This window comes from Oncorhynchus kisutch, linkage group LG17 (assembly GCF_002021735.2).
Source record: "Oncorhynchus kisutch isolate 150728-3 linkage group LG17, Okis_V2, whole genome shotgun sequence".
NCBI classification, from domain to species: domain Eukaryota; kingdom Metazoa; phylum Chordata; class Actinopteri; order Salmoniformes; family Salmonidae; genus Oncorhynchus; species Oncorhynchus kisutch.
The window spans coordinates 61,076,275-61,101,920 of NC_034190.2; the positions used below are offsets into that span (position 1 = coordinate 61,076,275).

General features: G+C 41.7%; 1 protein-coding gene across 13 annotated transcripts in view; it reads right to left on the reverse strand.

Moving 5' to 3' along the window:
- The window catches only part of kif1b (kinesin family member 1B), a 104,491-nt gene that overhangs the window by 18,993 nt on the left and 59,852 nt on the right, over positions 1-25,646 (reverse strand). For 5 of the 13 annotated variants that reach the window (XM_031794219.1, XM_031794218.1, XM_031794224.1 and 2 more), the window contains 10 exons: positions 14,591-14,693; positions 14,277-14,309; positions 13,921-14,069; positions 11,182-11,360; positions 8,647-8,784; positions 7,352-7,606; positions 3,618-3,736; positions 2,982-3,067; positions 2,527-2,656; positions 952-1,111 (listed from right to left, as the gene is read on the reverse strand). In XM_031794219.1, coding sequence (XP_031650079.1) covers positions 952-1,111; positions 2,527-2,656; positions 2,982-3,067; positions 3,618-3,736; positions 7,352-7,606; positions 8,647-8,784; positions 11,182-11,360; positions 13,921-14,069; positions 14,277-14,309; positions 14,591-14,693 — 1,352 coding nt within the window. Of the gene's footprint in view, positions 1-951; positions 1,112-2,526; positions 2,657-2,981; positions 3,068-3,617; positions 3,737-7,351; positions 7,607-8,646; positions 8,785-11,181; positions 11,361-13,920; positions 14,070-14,276; positions 14,310-14,590; positions 14,694-19,290; positions 23,781-25,646 lie in introns of those variants that run through there. The other 8 variants (XM_031794225.1, XM_031794226.1, XM_031794222.1 and 5 more) reach the window with 4 other exon arrangements.

A 25,646-nucleotide genomic window follows, 5' to 3' on the forward strand; every position in this document is an offset into this window, starting at 1 on the left:
GCTCTTCAACAGTGAAGAGGCAACTCCGGGATGCTGGCCTTCTCGGCAGAGTTCCTCTGTCCAGTGTCGGTGTACTTCTGCCCATCTTAATCTTTTCTTTTTATTGGCCAGTCTGAGATATGTTTTTTTCTTTGCAACTCTTGCCTAGAAGGCCAGCATCCCGGAGTTGCCTCTTCACTGTTGACATTGAGACTGGTGTTTTGTGGGTACTATTTAATGAAGCTGCCAGTTGAGGACTTGTGAGGCATCTGTGTTCCTCAAACTAGACACTCTAATGTACTTGTCCTCTTGCTCAGTTGTGCACCAGGGTCTCCCAGTCCTCTTTCTATTCTGGTTAGGGCCAGTTTGCACTGTTCTGTGAAGGGAATATTTTTTATTTCTCAGAACAAGATTAGACTGATGAGTTTCAGAAGAAAGTTCTTTGTTTCTGGACATTTTGAGCCTGTAATTGAACCCACAAATGCTGATGCTCCAGATACTCAACTAGTCTAAATGTGGCCAGTTTTATTGCTTCTTTAATTAGAAAAACAGTTTTCAGCTGTGCTAACATAATTGCAAAAGGGTTTACTAATGATCAATTAGCCTTTTAAAATTATAAACTTGGATTAGCTAACACAACGTGCCATTGGAACACCGGAGTGATGGTTGCTGATAATGGGCCTCTGTACACCTATGTAGATATTCCATAAAAAATCTGCCGTTTCCAGCTGCAATAGTCATTTACAACATTAACAATGTCTATACTGTATTCCTGATCAATTTGATGTTATTTTAAATGGACAAACAAGGACATTTCTAAGTGGCCCCAAACTTTTGAATGGTTACACACACACACACACACACACTTTGACAACAGCCCTGATCCTAGATCAGTATGGCAGCGGTGTGCGTGTGCTCCGTAGCCTGTGAGGTTGATCTGAGGACAGATCTGATGACAGCCGATCAACTCACTTGAACTGGCAGAAGATGTCGGCATACTCTGGGAGAATGCCGCTGGCTTGGAGCACGGTCACACGGAAGGTAAAGATACTGCCCACCTCCAGTTGGCCGGCCAGTCCTTCTTCTCGACTAAGCTTAGGGTCAACCAAGTTCCCCTGAACCAGCTTCAGGTCTGTCACAAAACACCCACAGCAAAGGGTTAGAACATGCTGCGGACAGGTACATACCAGGATGAACACAATGCAAAATAGTGTGTTATCCTCAATTTTCATACATTTACTTTTCCCCCAATTTCATTATATCCAATTGGTAGTTACAGTCTTGTCCCATCGCTACAAATCCCCTATGGACTCGGGAGAGGCGAAGATCGAGAGCCATGTTTCTTGACACACTGCTCGCTTAACCTGTAAGCCATCCGCACCAATCTGTCGGAGGAAACGCCGTCCAACTGGAGTCGCTAGAACGCAATGGGACAAGGACATCCCGGCCGGCCAAACACTCCCCTAACCCATACGACGTTGGGACAATTGTGTGCCGCCTCATGGGTCTCCCGATCACGGCCTACTGTGACACAGCCTGGGATCGAACCAGGGGCTGTAGTGACGCCTCAAGCAATGCGATGCAGTGCCTTAAACCGCAGTACCACTCGGGAGGCCAGGATTTTAGTGTTTTATTGATAGAGACAGGTATAACGGGAAGGGGGATGTGGGTAGATGCAGAGGTGAGAAGGCTGGTAGGGCCAGGATTCTATTCAACGCAGGCAGGGGGACCATACATGTGCCAGAGACAGCGGCTTTAACTGCTAGACCAACTCTCTCTACTTCCCTCCATATTTTTCTCTCTCCCTCTCCTCCTTTACTTACAGTTCAACAGCTCAATAAAGTGCACAATGAAAGGAAGGTTTATGGTCAAAGTTTATTATGTTTTTCTATCAAATGGCTTATGTGGACTATTGTAAATTCCTTCACAGGGAAACTAGATATGACTGCACCAACCAGATGTCACTTTACACCCAGAGTTTCACATTAGCCAAAAACATTTTATTTTTTATTTAACTAGGCAAGTCAGTTAAGAACACATTTTTACTTACAATGACAGCCTAGGAACAGTGGGTTAACTGCCATGTTCAGGGGCAGGAAGACAGATTTTTAGCTAGTCAGCTCAGGGATTCGATCTAGCAACCTTGCGGTTACTGGCCCAACGCTCTAACCACTAGGCTACCTGCTGCCTCGTGACCTTTAGTAATTTAAATCTATTTGATTTTTATGACTGAAGGCCATTTCCAACTCTTGTATCAACCTATTTCAATTCATCCTCCACCTTCAATAAGAATATCTGCCACCAGCGTTTCCCCCATCATTGTAGGAGGGACGCCGTTCACCCTCCCCCGGTTGAACATTTTGGTTTAAGAGGCCCTGGATGCTAATTTGGGTGCCTTTGCAGAGCCCTACCTGGAAAATAATTTAGAGACAACACTGTCTGCCATGATTAATTCCCACTCAATTCAAGCCATTGGCCGGCGAGATGTAGGCCTAATACGAATGAGAGGAGAGGGTCTTGGAGCTGCGCCGGTCTCTCCTTCCTTACCCATGTCATTGATTCTGTTCTGCTCCTCTGAGGGGGTGATGATCTCTGAACTCTGACCCTGGCCCTCCACGAAGCGCAGCTCCTCCAGAGACAGGCCAGAGCAGGTCATGACTGTGGAAGGAAAGTCATTCTGATGGGAGGGAGGGAGGGAGAGAGAGAGAGAAAGAGAGCGAGATAAAGACAGAGAGAGTGAGATATTAGCATATAGCTGCTTTGATAGTGAACATTTGAAGAAGAAAAAAAACACAGAAAATGTTGCTGATTAAAAGACACGTTTATTGGGAGGTGTATGGAATGTAGACAAGATTTAGCCTAGTCCTAGACTAAAAAGCACTTTCAATGGAGAATCCCCATTGAACAGGACTAGGCTCAATCTGTGTTCGGGAAATCGGCTATAAAAAAAAGAATAATAATAATAAAAAAATAAAAAAAGAGTTTGTCTGACGTGGCCTTACCTTTTTGAAGTACTCGTCGTCAAAGGATATCTTGGCAGTTCCCGACTGTCTCACTCCTGACCCGTAGTCTGGGGCCTCCTCGTCAGCTACAAAGACACGTTTTAAAAGTCATTGTCATCGCATTCGTCAGCCCCAGTTATTAACGTGGTGTGTTGACAAGAGCAGACTCGTCTCTTCAAAGAGCACAAAGCAGTCGACTCTGGGAATTCTCTCTCAGGTCGCAAGAAAACCGAGGGCCTTTCAACATTTCTTAAAGTCATTCTGAGTCATTGTAGAGTTAGATCTGGTATTTTCTTGTATACAATTGTTTTGTTGTGGTTTTAGTGAATGTGGTCTGTGATTAGGGTGCCTTGTCGCATTCTGTACACACATTGTTACATTCTACCTGGATACATACTCAAGGAGCAGGATTGGACAATTATGTGACAGTATATAAGATACTAATACTAATCACAATGAGTCTCAGAGTAGGAGTGCTGATCTAGGACAAGTTTGCCATTTAGATAATGGACAGGGGGACCTAATCCTAGACCAGCACTCCTCCTCTGAGACGCTTTGTGAATACAGGCCCAGGTATGAATCTTGTCAAAGAGGGTGTGTGTAGAGAGAAATAGAGAGAGATGGAGCAGTACGTACCAGCGATGGCTTGGACACCGACACGCAGGAAACCACGCACATCGCCCTTCTCCGTCACTATGGCGACACGATGGACCAGGGGCACGGGGTAGAGCAGGTTGCTCAGGTACACAAAGGCTCTATGAGGGAAGGAGGGGGGAGAGAGGTGAGGATCTGACCCTACAAGCCCCTATTGGGGTCTGCTTTTGCCTCAAGGCTTGGTCAAATGAATTTATATTTGTCAATAAAAAAGGTGACGCAGATATTTCATTACTTTCTTAATTTGAATGCGGTAACATTTAGTTAAAGGGTTCATAAGAAGTTCATAGCACATAACATACTGCATCAGTAAATCATATACTGCTTATGAGTGCTGTATCTATGGGTTATAAATATACAATGTTATGGAGTCCTTATGTAGCTAGCTCTTCAAGTGTCTTTTAGAGGCATTCCTAACATCCACTGGTCAAGAAACGAAACTAAGTGAAAATTTTACTGAAGCGGAAGTTAGGGTTGAACCCTTAATGAATTAATAGGTATTTAAATGAGTTTGACCATAACTCAATGACAGTAGAGAAGGCCCTAAAGAAGTTAAGCTTGAGCCATCTGCGTCATGACAATACATCCTAGTCACATGGAAGGGGTGTAATATGAGATCTAATGAGCCAATAGCCAATCACTATGACTCAATTGACATTTGTGCCAGGGCGAGGCACACTTTTAGTTACAATCATCAGATGATCACTGAAGTGATTGAGGTCATTTCCAAATGGCACCCTATTTACTACATAGGGCTCTGGTCACAAGTAGTGACTATGGGACCTTGTCAAAAGTAGGGCATTGTATAGGGAAAAGGGGTGCCATTTGGGATGCGACCTTATGGTAAACTCAGAAATGCATTCTATCACAAATTAAGAGATATTTCAGAATAGACAAACACAAAAATAGACAAACTGCTAAAATGATAGACAACTGATATTGCAGCAAAAATAAAAACAATCTCTTTCAGCCATGTTGTTGAATGGTAAAACAGCAATACTAGCTAAATTGAAATGCAGCAGTCAGAGCCGACTCGCTTGTTATGTCGACGGGCTTTAGTCACACATTGACGTGTTGTTGCTTTGTGGGGGTTGATTTGCAGCGCCCCCGTTGCCCTAACTCTCCCCCTCCCTGTGCAGGAGAACTCAATGCTGAGGCGAAGGAGAGAGGAGAAATATATCTCAAATATCTTTAGTCATGATGACGCAGGTAGGGCTGTTAACAGGACAGACTGGCTGGGCCTGCATCGATCTGCCGTCTGACTCCGAGTCTGGATCCCAAATGGCACTCTGTTGCCTACATAGCGCACTAATTTTGATCCCTATGGGCACTGGTCAAAAGTAGTACACTATATAGAGAACAGGGTGCCATTTGGGATGCAGACAAACTAGATGCGGTGGCTATGACATCTGAAATACAAACTTAGTTTATTCAGATGTACTATAAATACATGTGTAGTATTTTTTTTTACCACTAAGGTTATTTACTTGATATCATTAATGTGAATTTCAAATCAGTATCACCTCCACTCCTACAATTATTAACGTCATCATTGTTATTATATGAATAATTGATATCATTGCATCACACATACAGTACCAGTCAGAAGTTTGGACACACCTACTCATTGAAGGGTTTTTCTTTATTCTTTACTATTTGCTACATTGTAGAATAATAGTGCAGACATCAAAACAATGTCTTCACTATTATTATTCTACAATGTAGCAAATAGTAAAGAATAAAGAAAAACCCTTCAATGAGTAGGTGTGTCCAAACTTCTGACTGGTACTGTATGCTGTTAACAAATATGACTATGGACATTGAAAAGAAAGCAAAGCAAAATACAATTCAAATAAAAAATAATAAAATAAGGTAATGAAAAATAAACACCAAAACAAATAGACAATGAATTAACCACTACAGATACCACAAAAACAGATGAGTTGTAGGGTGAAGTGGCCCCTACTGTATACTGGGTCAGTTTAGCTTTTTCTCCGCTAATGAGGATTGGGGGAGGGAAAGCTAATCCTAGATCTGTACATAGTGGAAACTTCACCCGGGAGCAGAAAATGGTGGCATCTGGAGCGGAGCGGTATTAAGCCATAGAAATAGAATGTCATAGAATGACATTCTATATCTACAGATGAAACAACATGCCTGGAGGATGACGGTGCTGGCTCTATTCTAATTCTAGAATATTCTACTCTGCTTGCCTTGATTCTAAATGAGGCCTTACAAATAAGACACTGCTCCATAGCAGTGTGAAACATTATGCTTCTTTTCAGTCTACCATCTTGCAGAATGCAATACATAGAAAAGGGTTAGGTCCCAAATGGCACCCTATTCCCTACACACTACTTAAAAAAAAAACAGAAATAAAGACAGTAGTGCACTTTATAGGGAATAGGATGCCATTTGGGATGCAACTGAGGAGACATGTCTCAGATATCCTTGCATCATTGACACTGAGGGGATGTTAGAGACTCACAGTATGAATAAGTGATAACTTGTTTCTATGCTTTATAGGTTGTGTCAGACTAAAACCTCCATGGCCTGAAAAAAAATGAAACCTCAAACACTTAGTTCAGAGCACTCAATTCAATGAATGAGACATTTGAAAAAACCCAACAGTTTGAGGTGTAAGTGGACTACTCAGCACACAAGATAATTTTGATGGGTGGGAATACGTTTCAATTATATCATCAGCCCTATAATCGTATATGGTACCCAAATAATGAAGAGACGCCTTTAGTACCTCCAAAGCTACGCTTCACAGTGCTAACTATCACACACCTCCCCTTATGGGGAATCAATGCATGACTAAGTGAAAACTCTACTTATAGTGAGCTCCAAAAGTATTGGGACAGTGACACATTTGTGGTTTTGGCTCTGTACTCCAGCACTTTGGATTGGAAATGATACAATGACGTTAAAGTGCAGAATGTCAGATTTAATTTGAGGGTGAACCGTTTAGAAATTACAATACTTTTTGTACATAGTCACCCCATTTTAGGGGAACAAAATTATTGGGACTTATTCACTTAACTTTTTACTACTTTGATACAAATATAAAAGTATTTGATCCCATACTCATAACACGCAAAGACTGCATCAAGCTTGTGACTCCAAATGTGTTGGATGCATTTGCTGTTTGTTTTGGTTGTGTTCCAGATTATTTTGTGCCCAATAGAAATTAATGGTAAATAATGTACTGTGCCATTTGAGTCACTTTTATGATAAATAAGAATATAATATGTGCCATGAACCCTTCTACATTAATGTGGACGTTACCATGACTACGGATAATACTGAATGAATAGTGAATAATGATGAGTAAGAAATGTACAGATGCACAAATATTATACCCCCAAGACATGCAAACCTCTCAATAACGGAAGGTTAGCATTTTTGGGGGAGTATGATATTTGTGCGTCTGTAAGTCATTGTATCATTTCAAATCCAAAGTGCTGGAGTACAGAGCCAAAACTAACAAAATATGTACTGTTCCAATACTTGGAGCTCACTGTATGTGGACTAAGTGAACATTGAATTTAAGTTTAAGTTAGTATTTGCCCCTGAGTGAAATGAGCCAGCACTCTTCTCCCCCACCCCCTCTTCCAGAGCCTGTGTAAATGTCACGTGACACGGTCACAAAATGACTGACATGGTGGTTCAGATCATCATCATCATCATCATCATCATGGGTGGTCACCAACCTTCCCACCAGTATGAACCAGGGGGAGCGGTCGTAGAAGGGATCCTGGCCGTCGCTGAAGATATCCGAGCCCTCCTCGGTGCCAGCGTCTGAGCTGGTGTCGTCAACGAACGCCTCGTCATCCAAGTAGTCCGACATCTCGCTCTGTCGCTCGTCCGCCAGCTCTGTGATGTCTGAGTCGGCCGTGGAGAAGGTGGGTGAGGGCGTGCGGTCGGCCAGCCGCTGCTCGTTGACGCAGCCATGGAAGATGGGGGAGCTAAGGGGGAGGGAAGGGTACAAGGGGAGGGCCGGGAGGGTGATGGGATGCAGGGAGGCAAGCAGCCAAGTGAAGTTAACAATGGAGAGAGTTATAGTTTGGCTTGAGTAGATTGTACTGTAATGTGAAAGACTGAGTTGAAGGTTAAAGTCTGTCATGGTGCACAGTTGAAGAGGGATACACTGGTCTCATTTGGTAGAGAACGTCGCTAGCAACGCCAGGGTTGTGGGTTTGAGACCAGTATGAAAAAGTTACATGTATTCAGTAACTACTGTAATTTGCTCTGGATCAGAGCAAATTGCTAAAATTGCTAAAATGTATATTGTTGACACTGTCCATATTGATAAAGTTATGTTAACAAGAGAAACAGCATTTGAATTATAAGAACAAAAGCTTACTTACATTTGTTAGTAGTCTAGTGTTAACTTTACGACTAGTACTAGTCTTATTTAACTGAAACACTACATCACAGGAAACAAACAGAATTGTTACAATTGTTTTTGTACAAAAACATAAGGCGTAGACATAGTGGTTAGTAACAAAACAAGGACATACTGTATACATGAAATGACATTGATAAAATTAAAGAAAAATAAATAAAATCACCAAATGAAAATAACAAATGAAAAGTGAAATGTTGAAAGGGTCCAAAAAAACAAAAAAAATATCATAAGGGCACAGAATGTACGCTATCAACATAAAACATAAATGAAACGTGCTTATTGAAAGATGTGAAATAATTAAAACATGAGGCTATAAGGACAGAAAATGAAACAATCCAACAGCACAGACATAAAAATGAATAATGGAATCGCAGAAGTGTAAATGGATTCCATTTCATGAATGATTCATGAAAGCTCCTCAAAACAGCTGAGGGTATCCGTCCACATAACAAAACCAACCGCTTTGCTTTTCAACTCCATAAAGCAACTCTTTTACATCGAAAATACTCAACCAAAGAAAGCAGAAGTGACAAATAGAAGCCTAACAAGAAAAATTTAACAAAGGAATTGTTTTAGCCAGTGTTGTGTCGTACGTACCTCCCCACCAATTTGAACCAATGAAAGCGGTCATAGAAGGGGTCATTTCCAGTCAAAGCCCCCTCGTTGTCGTCCTGATTGGAAGAAGCCATTTCCCCGGCGCGGTCGTACATCTCTCTCATCTGGTCCAGCCTCTGCCTGCAAATCACATCAGAGTTCCACTTAGACCACAGTTTCGCTTCATTCCACTGATACCGTTTTCCCATCACCCTATTGTGCCAACCTGAACAGTACTGAACTGCCGTGGATATTTTCTCTCCACCTTTTCCTTTCCAGCACTGTCCACACCAGCAACTATGGTATACGAATGTGAAAACAGGCCAACGCGGTAAAGCTTGGCTCAGTTCTGCTTAGCCAAGTAGTGTGAACAGTTCATTATTATTCTTATTAACCGTTATTTTGTCAGCGAGTCATGTTAAGACCAAGGTCTCTTTCACCCAATCCATCTAATAAATATTGACTTAGGTTACATCAGAGGGCCAAACAACCTTCTGGTAGAGAATGCAGTCGTGTACTAAACTAGTCGCCAGTAATAAAACGAAGAGCGCTATGGTAAAATGCATCCAACGGCTTTAATGACGTGGCAGCTGCGTTCATATATAGAACATGTCGCCATAGTCTCAGCTTTCTTCTATAGAAGGCCATTTTGAATTCTCAGCTTCTTTATTTTAGATTTTAACCCCTTTTTCTCCCCAATTTCGTGATATCCAATTAGTATTTAGTCGTGTCCCATCGCTGCAACTCCCATACGGACTCAGGAGAGGCAAAGGTTGAGAGCCATGCGTCCTCCGAAACACGACCCTGCCAAGCCGCACAGCTTCTTGACACTGCTCGCTTAACCCAGAAGCCAGCTGCACCAATGTGTCGGGGGAAAAAAAAAAACTCTAACTGGCGACCGTGTCAGAGTGCATGCGCCCGGCACGCCACAGGAGTTGCTAGAGCGCGAAGGGACAAGGACATCCCGGCCGGCCAAACCCTCCCCGAACGACACTGGGCGCCGCCTCATGGGTCTCCCGGTTGTGGCCGGCTGCGTCACAGTCCGGGATCGAACCTGGGTCTGTTGTGACGCCTCAAACACTGCGATACAGTGCCTTAGACTACTGCACCACTCGAGAGGCAATTCTTAACTTCAAAACGAACTCTTCAATATGCTTTTTAAAAGACAGCTTTTCGTCTATCCAGATGATCAGATATTTGTAGGTCAGGACACGATCAATGTGGGCACCATCCAAAGTACATATGCTTAAAGTTATTTTTATGTGCTCTATTGTGTCCTGCTCTATTGTGTGCTGATTGTCAGCCAGATCTTTTACCAATGGACTACCTTTGAATTAGTAGAGTGATCCACAGTATCGAAGGCCTTTGACAGGTTAATGAAAAGGGCAGCACAATGTTGCCTTACAATTTGCTACATCATTTATAACAAGTGAAGCAGCAGAGACGCTGTGACCTGGTCTAAAATTTGACTGATACATTTCAAAGATAAGACCTTAGCTGAGAATTAATCAAGGATTTTAGCTCGGCAAGAACGTTTTGTAATAGTGCGATAGTTATTTAGGTCACAAAGAGTCACCACCTTTGTGAAGGGGTAGTACATGGGCCACCTTCCAAACCTTGGGGATAGTACCAGATATAATCGTCAAGTAAAAAATATGGGTTAATTATTCTGCAATCAAAAATGGAGGCAAACGTTTTAGAGCCAACTCAACTCAGGGCCTTGAATACAGGAGACCCTAAATATGTGCGTAACAAGTTGTGTACAAACCCAAGGAGAACATTTAAAAAAGTTTATATTCTTATTTAAAAAGGGATTCATTTTTTGCAGTTTGGTATCTCTAATACATACTATGGGACAATGATCGCTGACAAATGCAAAGACTAATTTCATATGCAAAAACATTATGCGGGTTATTTTCACATTTATAATCGTGGGTTTTGAGATCAATTGAGTCAGGTTAAAATCAATGCACATACACTAGTTTATCAGATACAGCACCAATATAACTGGAGTGCTGATCTAGGATCACTTTTGCGTTTTAGATACCAATGAATAGTTTATGGACAGGTGTGACTTGATCCTAGATCAGCGAGCGTTGTGAATATAGGCCCTGTACCCTTTATCATACACCTCCCTTAAGAATGCAAAGAGGGATGGCATCACAGATATCATAAGTGGTCATGAAAATCAAGGTAAGCTGTGGCAATACCATATGAATCCAAATCAACTCAATGCAGGAAGTGAATTGAAACCTGTGTAATTGATCATCTTAACATCCAAAGTAATGGGCAACTTCCAGTTTTTAAACTGAATTTCAACCCCCTTTGATAAAATGACTGTAGCTGACCCAGGATTGACCACAGAATCAACTAATTTACTACTTTAGGAGACCAGGGTTGTTTGTGTTCATTAGGGACTAAATGGAAGAAAATGGAGGGACTACCTGGAATTGCCCAATAAGAAACACTCATTTTAATTTTCTGTTGCAAAACGATTTTGCTACAGTGTGCCCTAATGAACATGACCTAGGGTCTTACTTGAGCTTCTCCAGAGACCAGTAGTGCGTGGCGCCATTCTTCAGGTCCTGTATCTCAACAGCCACCACGGTGCGAGGGAACGGGCGTGAGTCGCGCTCCTTCTCCAGCTCGGGGGGCGAAAGCTCCGGGGGAAGTGGTGAGTACAGGGTGTCCGTCAGCAATACGAACTGGAACTGCACCTGAAAGATGGGCGAGGTGGAGAAGGAGAGGTCAAAAAGGAAGGCGGGGGTGGAGTCCTACCAGAGGTAATATGTTCAAGAAAAGAAAAGAATGCCAAAGGGCATAAATAATAGGAGAGTAGAAGCTTGTGATAAATAAAGAGCAGTAGGAAACCTGAAAGTCCTTTCCCCCTCCACCAGCCTGCTCCTACAACCTGACATGTCTATACTCAGAATTGAAATGACAAGCTCCTCTAGATCAGGATGTCCCCCCCCCAAAATGGTACCCAATTCCCTATATAGTTCACTTACTAGGGGTCAAAAGTAGTGCACTATATAGGGAGCCATTTGGGACTCGCCATACAGCCCGGCAACAGTACGGTGACCGCAGGCTTCTCAGATTCCATATTTGCGTCCCAACTGGCACCCTATTTCCTTTTATTGTGCTTTTCTTTTGACCAAGGAGCTCTGGTCAACAGTAGTGCACGATAAAAGGAATAGGGTCCATTTGGGACGCATACCATCTCAAAGATCAACATCCATAATTTGAAGGGTTGTAATTCAGCATTTTCTCCTACTATCCTCTTCATGGACTGTAATTGTTGCGATTGATAATCATAAAACGTGAAAAAACGCTGCTGATTTGAAACATTGTGGTGTCCTTCCCTGTGACATCATCTCACGTACAGTACCAGTCACAAGTTTTAGAACACCTCAATATTTATAAAATGTTATACATTGTAGGATAATAGTGAAGATATCAACACCATGAAATAACACATATGGAATGATGTAGTAACCAAAAAAGTGTTATATCAAAATCTATTGTATATTTGAGATTCTTAAAAGTAGCCACCCTTTGCCTTGATGACAGCTTTGCACACACTTGGCATTCTCTCAACCAGCTTCATCAGGAAGTCACCTGGAATGCATTTAAATTAACAGGTGTGCCAAGTTAAAAGTTAATTTGTGGAATTTCTTTCCTTCTTAATGTGTTTGAGCCAATCGGTTGTGTTGTGACAAGGTAGGGTTGGTATACAGAAGATAGCCCTATTTGGTAAAATACCAAGTCCATATTATGGCAAGAACAGCTCAAATAAGCAAAGAGAAATTATAGTCCATCATTACTTTAAGACATGAAGGTCAATCAAGTTGTCAAGAAGTTTGAAAGAATATTCAAATGCAGTTGCAAAAACTATCAAGTGCGATGATGAAACTGGCTCTCATGAGGACTGCCACAGGAAAGGAAGACCCAGAGTTACCTCTGCTGCGGAGAATAAGTTCATTAGAGTTAACTGCACCTCAGATTGTAGCCCAAATAAATGCATCAGAGTTAATACAGACACAACATCAACTGTTCAGGGGAGACTGCGTTAATCATGCCTTCATGGTCGAATTGCTGCAAAGTAACCACTACTAAAGGACACCAATAAGACGACGAGACTTGCTTGGGCCAAGAAACACGAGCAATGGATATTAGACCAGTGGAAATCTGGCTTTTGATCTGATGAGTCCAAATGTGAGATTTTTTGTTCCAACCACCGTGTCTATGTGAGACGGAGAATAGGTGAACGGATGATCTCCGCATGTGTGGTTCCCACCGTGAAGCATGGAGGAGGTGGTGGTGTGATGGTGTGCTTTGCTGGTGACCCTGTCTGTGCTTTATTTAGAATTAAAGGGACACTTAACCAGCATGGCTACAACAGCATTCTGCAGCGATACTCCATCCATCTGGTTTACGCTTAGTGGGACTATCATTTGTTTTTCCAACAGGACAATGACCCAACACACACCTCCAGGCTGTGTAAGGGCTATTTGACCAATAAGTGCTGCATCGGATGACCTGGCCTCCACAATCGTCCGACCTCAACCTAATTGAGACGGTTTGGGATGAGTTGGACGCAGAGTGAAGGAAAATCAGCCAATAAGTGCTCAGCATATGTGGGAACTCCTTCAAGACTGTTAGAAAAGCATTCCAGGTGAAGCTGGTTGAGAGAATGCCAAGAGTGTGCAAAGCTGTAACAAAGAAAAGGGTGGCCACTTCGAAGAATCTAAAATGTATTTTGATTTGTTTAACCCTTTTTTGGTTACTACATTATTCTATGTGTTATTTCATAGTTTTGATGTCTTCACTATTATTCTACAATGTAGAAAACCCCCTGAATGAGTAGGTGTGTCCAAACTTGACTGGTACTGTAAATATGACATTGACTTGAATTGGGATCCCCATTCTAGTAATTATATTTCTATGGTGTACATTGACATTGTGCTCAGCGGATCTGCACTCATCTACCACTTTCACCTGTCCTGCGTTTTCACATAAATGCAGAGGACAGAGAGGAGACAGGGAGAGGAAGCTACTTAAAACTATTGCTATGCAGCCATTGCCTCAGCTATTTTGAAACTAGGTGTGTATGCGAACATCTCCCAGCCACCAATGGACATGCGTTTCAGGAACCGGACCAAATTTGATAGAATTTTGTTCAGAAAATAATAATATTTCTCAATATTCAATATTATTATTAAGAGTTTAAATTGGGTTTTTAAACTGAATTGGAATGTATACTGTGACAATAGTTACCTTCTTCTTTAGTTCGACACTGATGGCATTGGCCTCCTTCAGGTAGACCGCATTGCCCCACAGCTGGTCGCGGAGCGACGTGAACTGATGGTACCGCCATTTTCTGAAGGCCCACTGCGCTAGCTCAAACTCATGCTGTGTCCAGGGCACTGCAGGGATAGGGGACATTGTCAAAGAGTGGCAAATATATTCAACTCCACACAAGAGACACACAGACACACACGTTAAGTATTTTTCATGGGTTCAATGTTGGGGGGTTGTTTTGGACACTAGTAAATGTATGTGGTTGTGCTGGTTAGGAAGACTGGAATGTTTCATCATTAGTCATAAGACTGTTTTACTTGGAGTTCAGTTACCTTGATCAATCTTTTCTGATGAGTGGGTGATTTCTATGGGCAGTCAACATGACAACACACATTTTGCTCATGAAAAGAACACAGGTGCAGTACAGGGCCACATTAAAAAAGTTCAATTTAACTAATTGAAATGGCTTTTTGGGCCTGTATTCAAGAAGCATCTCAGAGTTCAAATGCACAAGATCACATGGACAGGAGAGACCTCTTCCTAGATCAGCACTCCTACTCTGAGATGCTTGATGAATATGGTCCCTGGTTCATGAACAGTAGCGAAATTCTATTCCTTGTTCTATTCCATGATTGAAAGAACGCACCCTCCTCTTCTTCCTCTTCATCTTCCTCTTCATCGGGCGTCTCCACAGCCAGTGAACAGGTCTCCACCTGTTTCTGAAGTTCCTGCAACTTGCTCTCATAGACCTGCACAGCACGGCAGAGAGGAGAGAACGGACACCGCCCGTCAGCCAATGGACAGACAGGACGGGAGGACAGAAGGTGGGCCAAACCCCCACCACCATCATTAACAACAACACCACAACCATGACAGAGCTAGCATGTCTTGCGGGGATCAATATAGATGGTTGCCTGATTCACCCTATAGGACCAAACAAACTATGCTGGCTCAGATGTTTCCCTTTCGCATTATATTTTCCAGCAACCATGGTTGATACCTAACCAGGCCAGCTCAGTCCTAGTCTGCTTGGTTTAGCCCTTCGTGTGAACCAGGCTAATGGGGAAAAGGGATGAGAGGGGTAAGCTTTTGAGTCACACACCGTCGATTTTCATGAGATACATTTCATCTTCATAACCATTTCACCGTCTAACCTAGCAACTGTAATGCTAACACAAAGTGACAATTAAAATAACATTCATTTGGCACTCAAACTGATTCATTAAAGTATCTAAGAGGTTGGTAGTTTGGAGAAGTTGGTTGAAACGGAGTCTAGTGTCATCCAATGAGGGGTGTCGTTCATGCAGGAGACAGTTGTCCCGATGACATCATGCTTTTTGTTCAGTGTCTTCTGGGGAACAATGTCACCTTTCATATCACACACACACACACCCTCTGCACTACCCACCAATAGGCAGAAACAGACTCAATGTTGGATGTTATACTGTAATGAAAGTAATGAAAACATGAAGCCCAAACTCTGTCCTTTAAAAACCTGCTCTACGTAATATTTTGCGTGCTACAGCATGGAAAATAAATGTAAGTGTCTCTGGATGAAAACATAAATGTGTTTGTTTCCAACATTAAGGCAGAGTTAAATGTTTTGTTTCCTTGATACTAGGAAGATATATATAGATATAGAAATATATATATATATACACATGCACACACACACACACACACACACACGTTCAAAGTTTGGGGTCACTTAGAAAGCACATTTTTTGTCCATCGAAAAACATGAAATTGATCAGAAATACAGTGTAGACATTGTTAATGTTGTAAATGACTGGGAACGGCTGATTTTTAATGGAATATCTACATAGGTGTACAGAGGCCCATTATCAGCAATCATCACTCCTGTGTTCCAATGGCACATTGTGTTAGCTAATCCAAGTTTATCATTTTAAAAGGGCTAATTGATTATTAGAAAACCTTCGAAAACTTTTGCAATTATGTTAGCACAGCTGAAAACTGTTGTTCTGATTAAGGAAGCAATACAACTGGACTTCTTTAGACTAGTTGAGTATCTGGAGCATCAGCATTTGTGTGTTCGATAACAGGCTTAAAATGGCCAGAAACAAAGCACTTTATGAAACTCGTCAGTCTATTCTTGTTATGAGAAAAGAAGGCTATTCCATGCGAGAAATTGCCAAAAAACTGAAGATCTGGTACAATGCTGTGTGCTACTCCCTTGACAGAACAGCGCAAACTGGCCCTAACCAGAATAGAAAGAGGAGTGGGAGGCCCCGGTGCTCAACTGAGCAAGAGGACAAGTACATTAGAGTCTAGTTTGAGAAACAGACGCCTCACAAGTCCTCAACTGGAAGCTTCATTAAATAGTACCCGCAAAACACCAGTCTCAACGTCAACAGTGAAGAGGCGACTCCGGGATGCTGGCCTTCTAGGCAGAGTTCCTCTGTCCAGTGTCTGTGTTCTTTTTCCCATCTTAATCTTTTCTTTTTATTTCCCAGTCTGAGATATGGCTTTTTCTTTGCAACTCTGCCTAGAAGGCCAGCATCCCAGAGTCGCCTCTTCACTGTTGACAAGGAGACTGGTGTTTTGCGGGTACTATTTAATGAATAGTGTACAGACGTGAGGCGTCTGTACACACACACACACTACCAGTCAAAAGTTTGGACACACCTACTCATTCAAGGGTTTTAATGAAATGTTTTACTATTTTCTACATTGTTGAAATGTTTTACTATTTTCTACATTGTAGAATAATTGAAGACATTAAACCTATGAAATAACACATGGAATCATGTAAACTATAAAGAATTGTACAAATCCAAATATATTTTATGCATTTGAGATTCTTCAAAGTAGCTACCCTACCCTTGATGACAGCTTTGCACACTTTGCATTCTCTCAACCAGCTTCATGAGGTAGACACCTGGAATGAATTTCAATTAGCAGGTGTGCCTAGTTAAAAGTTCATTTGTGGAATTTCTTCCTTCTTAATGCATTTGAGCCAATTAGTTGTCTTGTGACAAAATAGGGAGGGTATACAGAAGATAGCCCTATTTGGTGAAAGACCAAGTTCATATTATGGCAAGAACAGCTCAAATAAGCAAAGAGAAATGACACTCCATTACTTTAAGACATGAAGGTCAGTCAATCTGGAAAATGTCAAGAACTTTTAAAGTTTCTTCATGTGCAGTCGCAAAAACCATCAAGCACTATGATGAAACTGGCTCTCATGAGGACCGCCACAGGAAAGGAAGACCCAGAGTTACCGCTGCTGCAGAGGATAAGTTCATTTGAGTTACGAGCTTCTGAAATTTCAGCCCAAATAAATGCGTCACAGAGTTCAAGTAACCGATAGAAATACTTCCTTTGGTCTGATGAGTCCAAATTTGAGATTTTTGGTTCCAACCTTCATGTCTTTGTGAGACACAGTAGGTGAACGGATGCTTGTGTGGTTCCCAACGTGAAGCATGGAGGAGGTGTGATGGTGTGGGGGTGCTTTGCTGGTGACACTGTCTGTGCTTTATTTAGAATTCAAGGCACACTTAACCAGCATGGCTACCACAGCATTCTGCAGCAATACGCCATTCCATCTGGTTTGTGCTTAGTGGGACTATCATCTGTTTTTCAAGAGGACAATGACCCAAAACACCTCCAGGCAGTGTAAGGGCTATTTCTATCGAAGGCGAGAGATGGAGTGCTGGATCAGATGACCTGGCCTCCACAAACACCCAACCTCAACCAAATAGAGGTAGTTTTGGATGAGTAATAGAATGAATGAACTTTCTTTGGGAAAAACTTTTTTTGAATATCATTATTTTAGACTGCACCTACTTAGTGTATTTTGTAAAAACAAACCCAAAAGCACTATTTTGTGGTAATCGCAGGGCATGGCTAACACATAGTATTCTAATTATGAAGACAATGTGTAGTCCTTTGTGTGATGTATCATGCTATGCAATTTGAATTCTAAACATAAACCACAGTTACATTTTTTTTTAAATCAGCCTTCATCAATTCAAGTACTGGAGCCTGAACTGTGTATGCCTAAATCATGACTACTCTACTCTTACAGTGCAGTGAGTTAAGATACTGGTTGTTGATTTATTTGGCGTAAACTACGTCTTAACAGTAGCCTGTTTGAGTTCTGGGTCAATTAACCATTTCGTTCAAGAAATGGATAACTGTTGTGGACATTCATTTATGAACTACCGAGGTCATTAGATTAAGATAAATGTTTTTCTGATACTCGAAAACACAAACAAGACGGAACATACAGTAGTATATGGTCATATAGAATGTGCTTTATATAACAGTAACCATGTTTCCACCCACAGTTTTTATGCAAGTAAAGTCATACCGTACAAAATAAAATCACAACAGCTGTTATGGAAACTGGAAGTTTCGGGAACAATTTTATAAATACAGCCAGATCATGTGTTCGTTCGACATGGTGGAATCTTTTTGTGTCGGTAAAAGGTCATATGTGAGAAATGGCGGTGGAAACGCCTTTATGCGCAAATATTGATATAACAACCCTCATATTTAAGTAAACCTGGTGTCACGTGATGATATTGTGTGTGGTCTTCCCACTACGAATCGGGAAACCATGCAGTTTATTAGGCTACAGATTAAATCAATAATGAACTGCACAGGGTGGTGAAAGTGCAGTTTTCCAATAAATAGATGGTCTTATTCTGGTGAAATGATTATGGATGCTACTCTCGCTCGTATCCATAATAATCTCGTCATGTAGACTAGCATACCTGGCGGCACAGTCTACCCACACTGCGAACTGTAGCTGGAGTGCACTAACCAAAATCAGAGTAGGCACATTTGCTATTTAACTCAACAGTTTGCAACAAAACGATCAGTTGAAAATGGGATGTAAACGCATTTAATTTTTAATCGGCACATGTAAATTTAAGCGAAAAAGTACATTTTGTGGGCACTACTTAAATCACGCACTGATTTGTTTCGGTAACAAGTCCGTTTGGTGGGAAAAAAATGGCATCTTTTCTTTATACTGATTTTAAAATATTCACATGAGAATCTGTCGCAAACTGGATGGAAATCTAGCTAGTGTGTGGATGACAACCTCAGGCTGCTTGTTTCCAACAGTAGAACTGTATTCCTCAGCAATTTCAATCCTCTTCATGCTTTGTTTTCATGCCATGATACTTAATAGTATGCTGATACGGAGTATCATGAGATCCCTCCCTCAGATCTTATTTAACGTACAGCCAAATGTTCAATATCAATTCACACGAGGCTGCTTGGCCTTTGAGAAATGTTAGATTTTTGGGGGGGAAACCAGTAAGATTATTTTAAGTAAACAAAGTTGAACACCAAGCAAAGGCCTGCATCTGTAACTGCATTTGTAACATTTTATTTCAGTCATACTTCGAAAATAGATCTCCAGCAACACAAACGTATGTATTATATCCTTGATAAAACCTGTGAACAATGAAATTCCAATATTTTTTGCACAAAGTACTAGCCTTTTACGTGACAACAACTTGATACACAGCCATATCGAGGCACTTCATATCATATTCAGATCGACTAACAACACTGACCAGACACTAACATAACATATATTTCAAAAGAACAATATAGCTGTACATTGTCCATTTCATTGACTACTTTTCCAGCTCTCCAGGTAATATTTTGAGAAGCTGTCAGCACCGGATGCATGCGTTAAATAACATTATTTATTGGAACATTGACTTGAAGACATGCAAAATAGTCATAGAAGCAAGAGCACTTTTTAAATGTGAAGAAAGCAAATGGTTGAAGAAAATGTCCTATAGATTTTTGCCATTTGGTTTGCGTTACACACAAAGGTAGAGTAAATAGTATTTTGAGAACTTTATATTATTCTGTTATCTACAGTTATCAATAACATACTGTAGCTCAGATAGGCCAATGGATATCACAAATCTCTAAGCATCCTGAATTAAATGTTTTCTTTAAAGAAAGTCATGTAGAGATCGGCGTTGGCCATTGCATTTGGAAATCACAAGGTTCTCTTCAGGGATAGGCAGCGAAGTAAGCTATTAAGGTATAGGAGATAAGAATACTTAAATCACTCAGAAGTGAAGAGTCGACTAACAGCATCAGTGGCAAACTCATGAGGCAATAATTATCTCATTTGAAGTCTGTTAACAGCGTTTACACAGTGTAATTGATAGAGATAAATGCATGGTATCAGATAAATTGTTTCAGGGCGGTGTTCTAATCGCTAAACTAATCCTTAAGAATGAATGTGTGGGAAACCGAACAAGATGTGTACATAATCCATTCTTTACAGATGGAAATGGCATTCAATGTGTCATGTATTTACAACAGTAGAAAGTGAGATTTACAAATTTACTAGTCCACAATTTATGAAATCACATGTTTGGGTCAAATCCAATTGGACATGGACGCTTCTCCTGAAATATGCAATATGCAAAGACTTTCATTCTTTCTGTTACTCCCAAGTTGAGGGTGAGTCTTTTGAAACCATGGTAACCCTTGGTTGGACATCCTCTCCCTAAGAAGCTGCATTTTGTGGGTCTGAGTCACTGAACCAGAGATAAATAAATGGCAATCTAATACATTACCCAGAATCCACAGGCGCTTTCCCGAATGGCACCCTATTCCCTACATAGTGCACTACTTTTGAACAGACTCCAATGATCAAAAGTTGTGCACTAAGGAGGAAATAGAGTGCCATTTGGGACACAGCCGGTTTTAGTACTGTACATAGAAGACATCCCGTGGGAAAAGCAAGACCCTAGCTTTTAAACTCAATGTGTGGCAGTTGGTCTTAACAGAACGATGTTCCGCTAGATCTCATTAAATCAACATCTACAACTCAAACAATAGAGTACAAAAGAAAACGGTGCTTTAGACAGATCTGTCCATATTCTCTCACTTTTTTGTAATACGATTGAGAGTACAACTTCTTCATGACTTAAGGAAGTGCAATTGAGTTTTGTAAATACAATGTACGGTGGCAGTCGCATATCTTAAGTAAAAATACCTGTTTCCTTTCATTTACACTAACTATGAAGACAAGAGGCTTACATTGTTTTACTCATGGTGGCCAAAAGGAATAATAAGGCATTGTCTCCCCAATCTCGTTAATTTGGTACATTTTCAGCACTAGTGGTTACAAGTATAGGGACATTTAAGGTATTCATTTAGTATGCGTTCTGTAGGCAAGTGCTAAAACTGAATCAAAAAGTTATAGGGAGACCGAGCCAATGAAGGTCTTTGATACCAGATTGTAAATGCAGAGCAATGTTAATGACGTGTTAGTGAATCATTAAGGCACTTCTTTGATTCCATTCGAACAGTCTTCATTCATTTTCAAAAGGCAGTCAAGTGTTGGTTGTGCACAGTAAATTAATTCACAATGAATGCATCATCTAATTTACATACAGATTATATTGTATTACACAGTCACTTTGATGTGTAGCTTAATTAGCTGCTAACTTTCATATCGATAATAACAACAGGTCAATGTAAAAACCTTTGAAATGTGACATGGTAAATTATGATAGAACACTTACTGTCCTGAAATGATATAACAAACATTGTAAATGTACACTTGGCAGATCCGGTTAGTGTACCAAATTAAATAAAAGGGTGAGAATGTTTGTTATTTTTCCTGGAGTTGGGTTTCGTAAAGAACAGAGTAAATACTGTTTGACTGTAAATGTTGGGCACTTTGTAGACACCAAGGTAAAGGGTTTGAACTAAGGATTTAGAAACAACCCTGTTTTCCCTAGCCAAGGGTTAATCTTTATAATAGCTAAAATAACATTCATTATAAACCGAAACTAAAACTGCAAACAGTGTAAAACGCAGATGATCAACCATGAAAATAATTTGTCTGAACAAATAAAAAATGTATGATGATTTATCATTATTTAAATTGTCCCATTATCTTGTGTTGGCTTTGATTCCTTACAACAGCTCTCCTCATTTGCATATGTTGAAATAGCAACCAGTGCAGCACAACGGATACAGGAGGAAGGGCATAGATAGATTATGCAATTGAAATGGTCAATTGTGCTTTCGTTATACACATACCATTGAAATTTGGATCAACCAACACACCGTTCAAGTGCAAAAAGAGTAACAGTTCTAGCTGTTTGTCTCACTGTGGACAATTATTCTGAGGTTTTGTGATCTGTAATGTGTTTGTCTACCAAAGTACAGAATTCCTCATTCCCACTAGCCCCATCTCACACTGTCGTCTCTCGGCTAGCCTTCAGATCCTTCAGATTAGGAGCAGACATTTGCCTGCGCATTCGAGGTGGTGCCTGAAAATTGCTTTGATGGTTGACTTGGTCAGTTTGTGGATATTTCTGGTAACTAGTGAAGTTGGTGTTGGCGCCATAGGGCATGCTGTTGTAGTGGCAGGGCTGTTGGTGGTGTGGTTGGGGTTGTTGGGCCTGTTGGTTTTGGTAGTGGTGCCGGGGTTGATAGAAGGCCTGCTGCTGCTTCCTGCACTTATCAGAGTACTGCAAGGACTCCATGGAGCCGGAGGATCGGCGGTCCATGGAACCATAGTTTCGGCGGTCCATAGAACCAGAATTTCGGCGGTGGTTGAAGGAGTTGCTGCGGCTTCGTTCATGGGACTGCTGATGCTGGTGGTTTCTATGGCTTTGTCTCTGGCCCTGGCCTTGGCTTGGGCCCTGCTCCAAGTCTTTACATCTGCGTGGCTGCGGGGATGGGCTCGGCTGTTGGGGGTAGGTTGCTTGAATAACAGGAGTCGCCATTCTCTCTCCGGGCTCTCCCCCCTCCTCAGCCTGCACCTGACCCCCCCCCTCCTCCTCTTCAAAGGCCTCTTTTGGCACCTTCAGCTCAATGACCCGCTCGTCGGTGATGATGATGTGGGTGCCGGGACTCCAGGAGTTGCGGTGCGTGGGATTGCTTCGGAACGGGAAGCGGAGCTTGCGGTCCTCCGGCGGGATGAAGCGGTGGGGGCCGCTCTGCCGGCGAAGCTGCTTGGTGATCTCCTGCTGCTGGAGACTCTTCAGGCGCACCTGCTCCTGCCGCATCCAGCGCATATGGCCCCGGCGGAGGGTGGAGTCGTCACCCGCAGTTTGCAGTTCGCCCTCCTCCCCTTCGGCCTGCACCAGGGGTCGGCCCTCTCGAGGACTAGGGGTTCTGGGGGCGCTAGCAGGGGGGCTGGTGGTAGGCGGGCTGGAAGTCTGACACTCTGGGGTGATGAGTGGCAGGACTTTCTCCATCTTGACCATCTTGTTCCTGAGGGCACGGATTTCCACATCCTTCATGTTGTTCTGCTTCTTCACCTCATGCAGAATGTCCTCCAGCTTGTCAATGTGCACCTTGAGGTCATCCATGGGGTCAGCCACCACACCTGCTCCCCCTCCGCCTCTTCCCCCATTACCGTTGGTGAGAACATCCTCGATGCGTTCGTCGCCTACCCCGACCGTGTCCCACACGTCCCTGGCCACAGCCCGCCACGAGTCCCGCTCGTTGGGGTCCTTCTTGCCGTAGGCGGCGCACAGCTCCTTCATCTTGACGATGGCCAGGGCCTCTATCTCCTGGCGTGTGTGGCGGAAGTCGTTGAGGGCCACCTCGTAGCAGATCTCCTTCACTGCCTGGATCTTCAGGTCCGAGATGGTGACCCACTTGGCATCCTTGGTGATGCGTCGGTGCTGGGGAACCTGGTACATTTTCACAGGCTCCCGACGCTTCCCACTGCTGGGCAAGCCACACTTTCTGACTATGGACTGCAGCTTGCTAGGAGGCAGCTTTTCCCTCAGGGAGGTGATCAGTCTCCAGCTTTCCTCACAAGACCTCTTATCTGAGTCATCGCCACTATCAGAGTCGCCATCCTTGAAAAAACAAAAACAGGAAACAAACCAAAGAGGTTCCCAACAAAATGAAGAAATTAAAATGGGAAATCAAAAAAGAGGAAGGATGGCTTTTAAAAAAAGGAAAGGATACAAGTATGAATATGCAACATGGGAACTTCTATTGCCACGGGGTGTTTTTGGGTAGGATTTAAATTTATATAAATTACTCATTTTCTACATCTGCATATGTTTTTCTAACCATTTTCAGTGTAAAACAATATACTTTTTGGTCAGATTAAAAACACCCTCAAACTTTCGCATACATCATAATTATACAAGATGTATGACAAATTGAGGACATGCACTTTCCATGCCCAGAAAAATAAGTCTAGGAAGAAATCATTCATCAAATTCAGGGACAAACCAGCTTAAACAAAAACCTAATACTGACAGTGGCTTCCATTGACTTTCTTTTTATAGATCTAAGACCTTGGTTTGCGCATTGGTTCTGGCCTCAGGCTAATAAGTGAATTCAGAAGAATCCTATAAAATTGTGCTCGTTAGTGTAAAATTATATGGATTTATATAGAATGCTTTGCTTATTTCTTGGATGTAACTTTCTTATGCATGTTCTAGTGCTGGAACAACACTCTTTTGCAGATGTTACCATCAGGAGTAACCTCTGCGGAGAGCTCTCATATTTTGAAATGGGGAAATATTTCATACATTATCTACAAAATTGTACTTAGAAAATGTACGATCAGGTAGGCCAATATCATTCCCAATGTTGCATATTGATATTAAAAGTAAACGTAAAGCATGACTATCATGATTAGATACAGAATATGAACAGAAAAAGGGGGACAGGTGTTGATCTGATTTGTTGTGTTCTATTTCCTCTTCATAATTGACGATATGGGCACTTGAAAGCGGGATCCCAAACATGCTACAAAGGCATGCAAAAAAAAGGCAGACACATTTTGGTAGCCTTTCCCCATTCGAGGTCCACGTGAAAGAAGATTTAGAGTTGGTTTTAGAGTTGCTCTAGTGTTAGCAGTGGTTGAGAGGACAAAAGTAGTCTTGCAGTTTTATTGGAAAGCCAGTAGAGAGGACAGACAGAAGTGAGGTTAAGTGTTAATGCATCCACTTCACGGAAGACGTTAGTTGGAAGAAAATGCAGTTTCTCATTTTGGTAGACAAAGTACATTACAGATCACAACCAGAGAGAACAGGAAGTTGATGACTGTATCTGCGACTAGAGACATTGGTTGGAAATAGGTGTACAAATACGTGTATGCAGTAGGAGTCTGAATATCATACGTCTGTAGTTATGCTCATCAAACCACCAGAGAATTAAAGTATTTTTAGTGATTCGTTGATTAAAACCCGAGCACTGATAATTCAGTTGAGATATGTCCTCAGTGTGCTTTACAAAAGGCACAGGTGAGGCTAGCATAAGGAAGTGACAAAAGAAGTCAATGAGAAACCACATTGTCGCTAGCCTTCAAAAAGTACTACAGCAGGACTCTTGGTTATCACAATGCATTGTACATATCGGCAACTGCATTGAAGAGCATAGAAACTCAACACAAAACAGCAAAAAACTAGAATAGAAGTCTAAACCAAGACATTCCACAGTAGCCACATCGTTGACCAGTTTAACTGTATATCTCTGCAACTTAGCCTGGGAAAGGAAGTGAAGAAAACATGCTACAAAACATGAACCATGCAAAAGCAGTAAAGCGTTACCAAAGCTAGATCACTGGCAATTGTACTGTAATTTTGTTGAGCCAATGAGTTGGTACTTGATTAATTAAATTCATTTGAATTGAGGTCATAATAAAAAATACAAAGCCAACAATTAATTTACAAAAATTCTGTTTTGCAAGGTTCAGTTCAAACCTA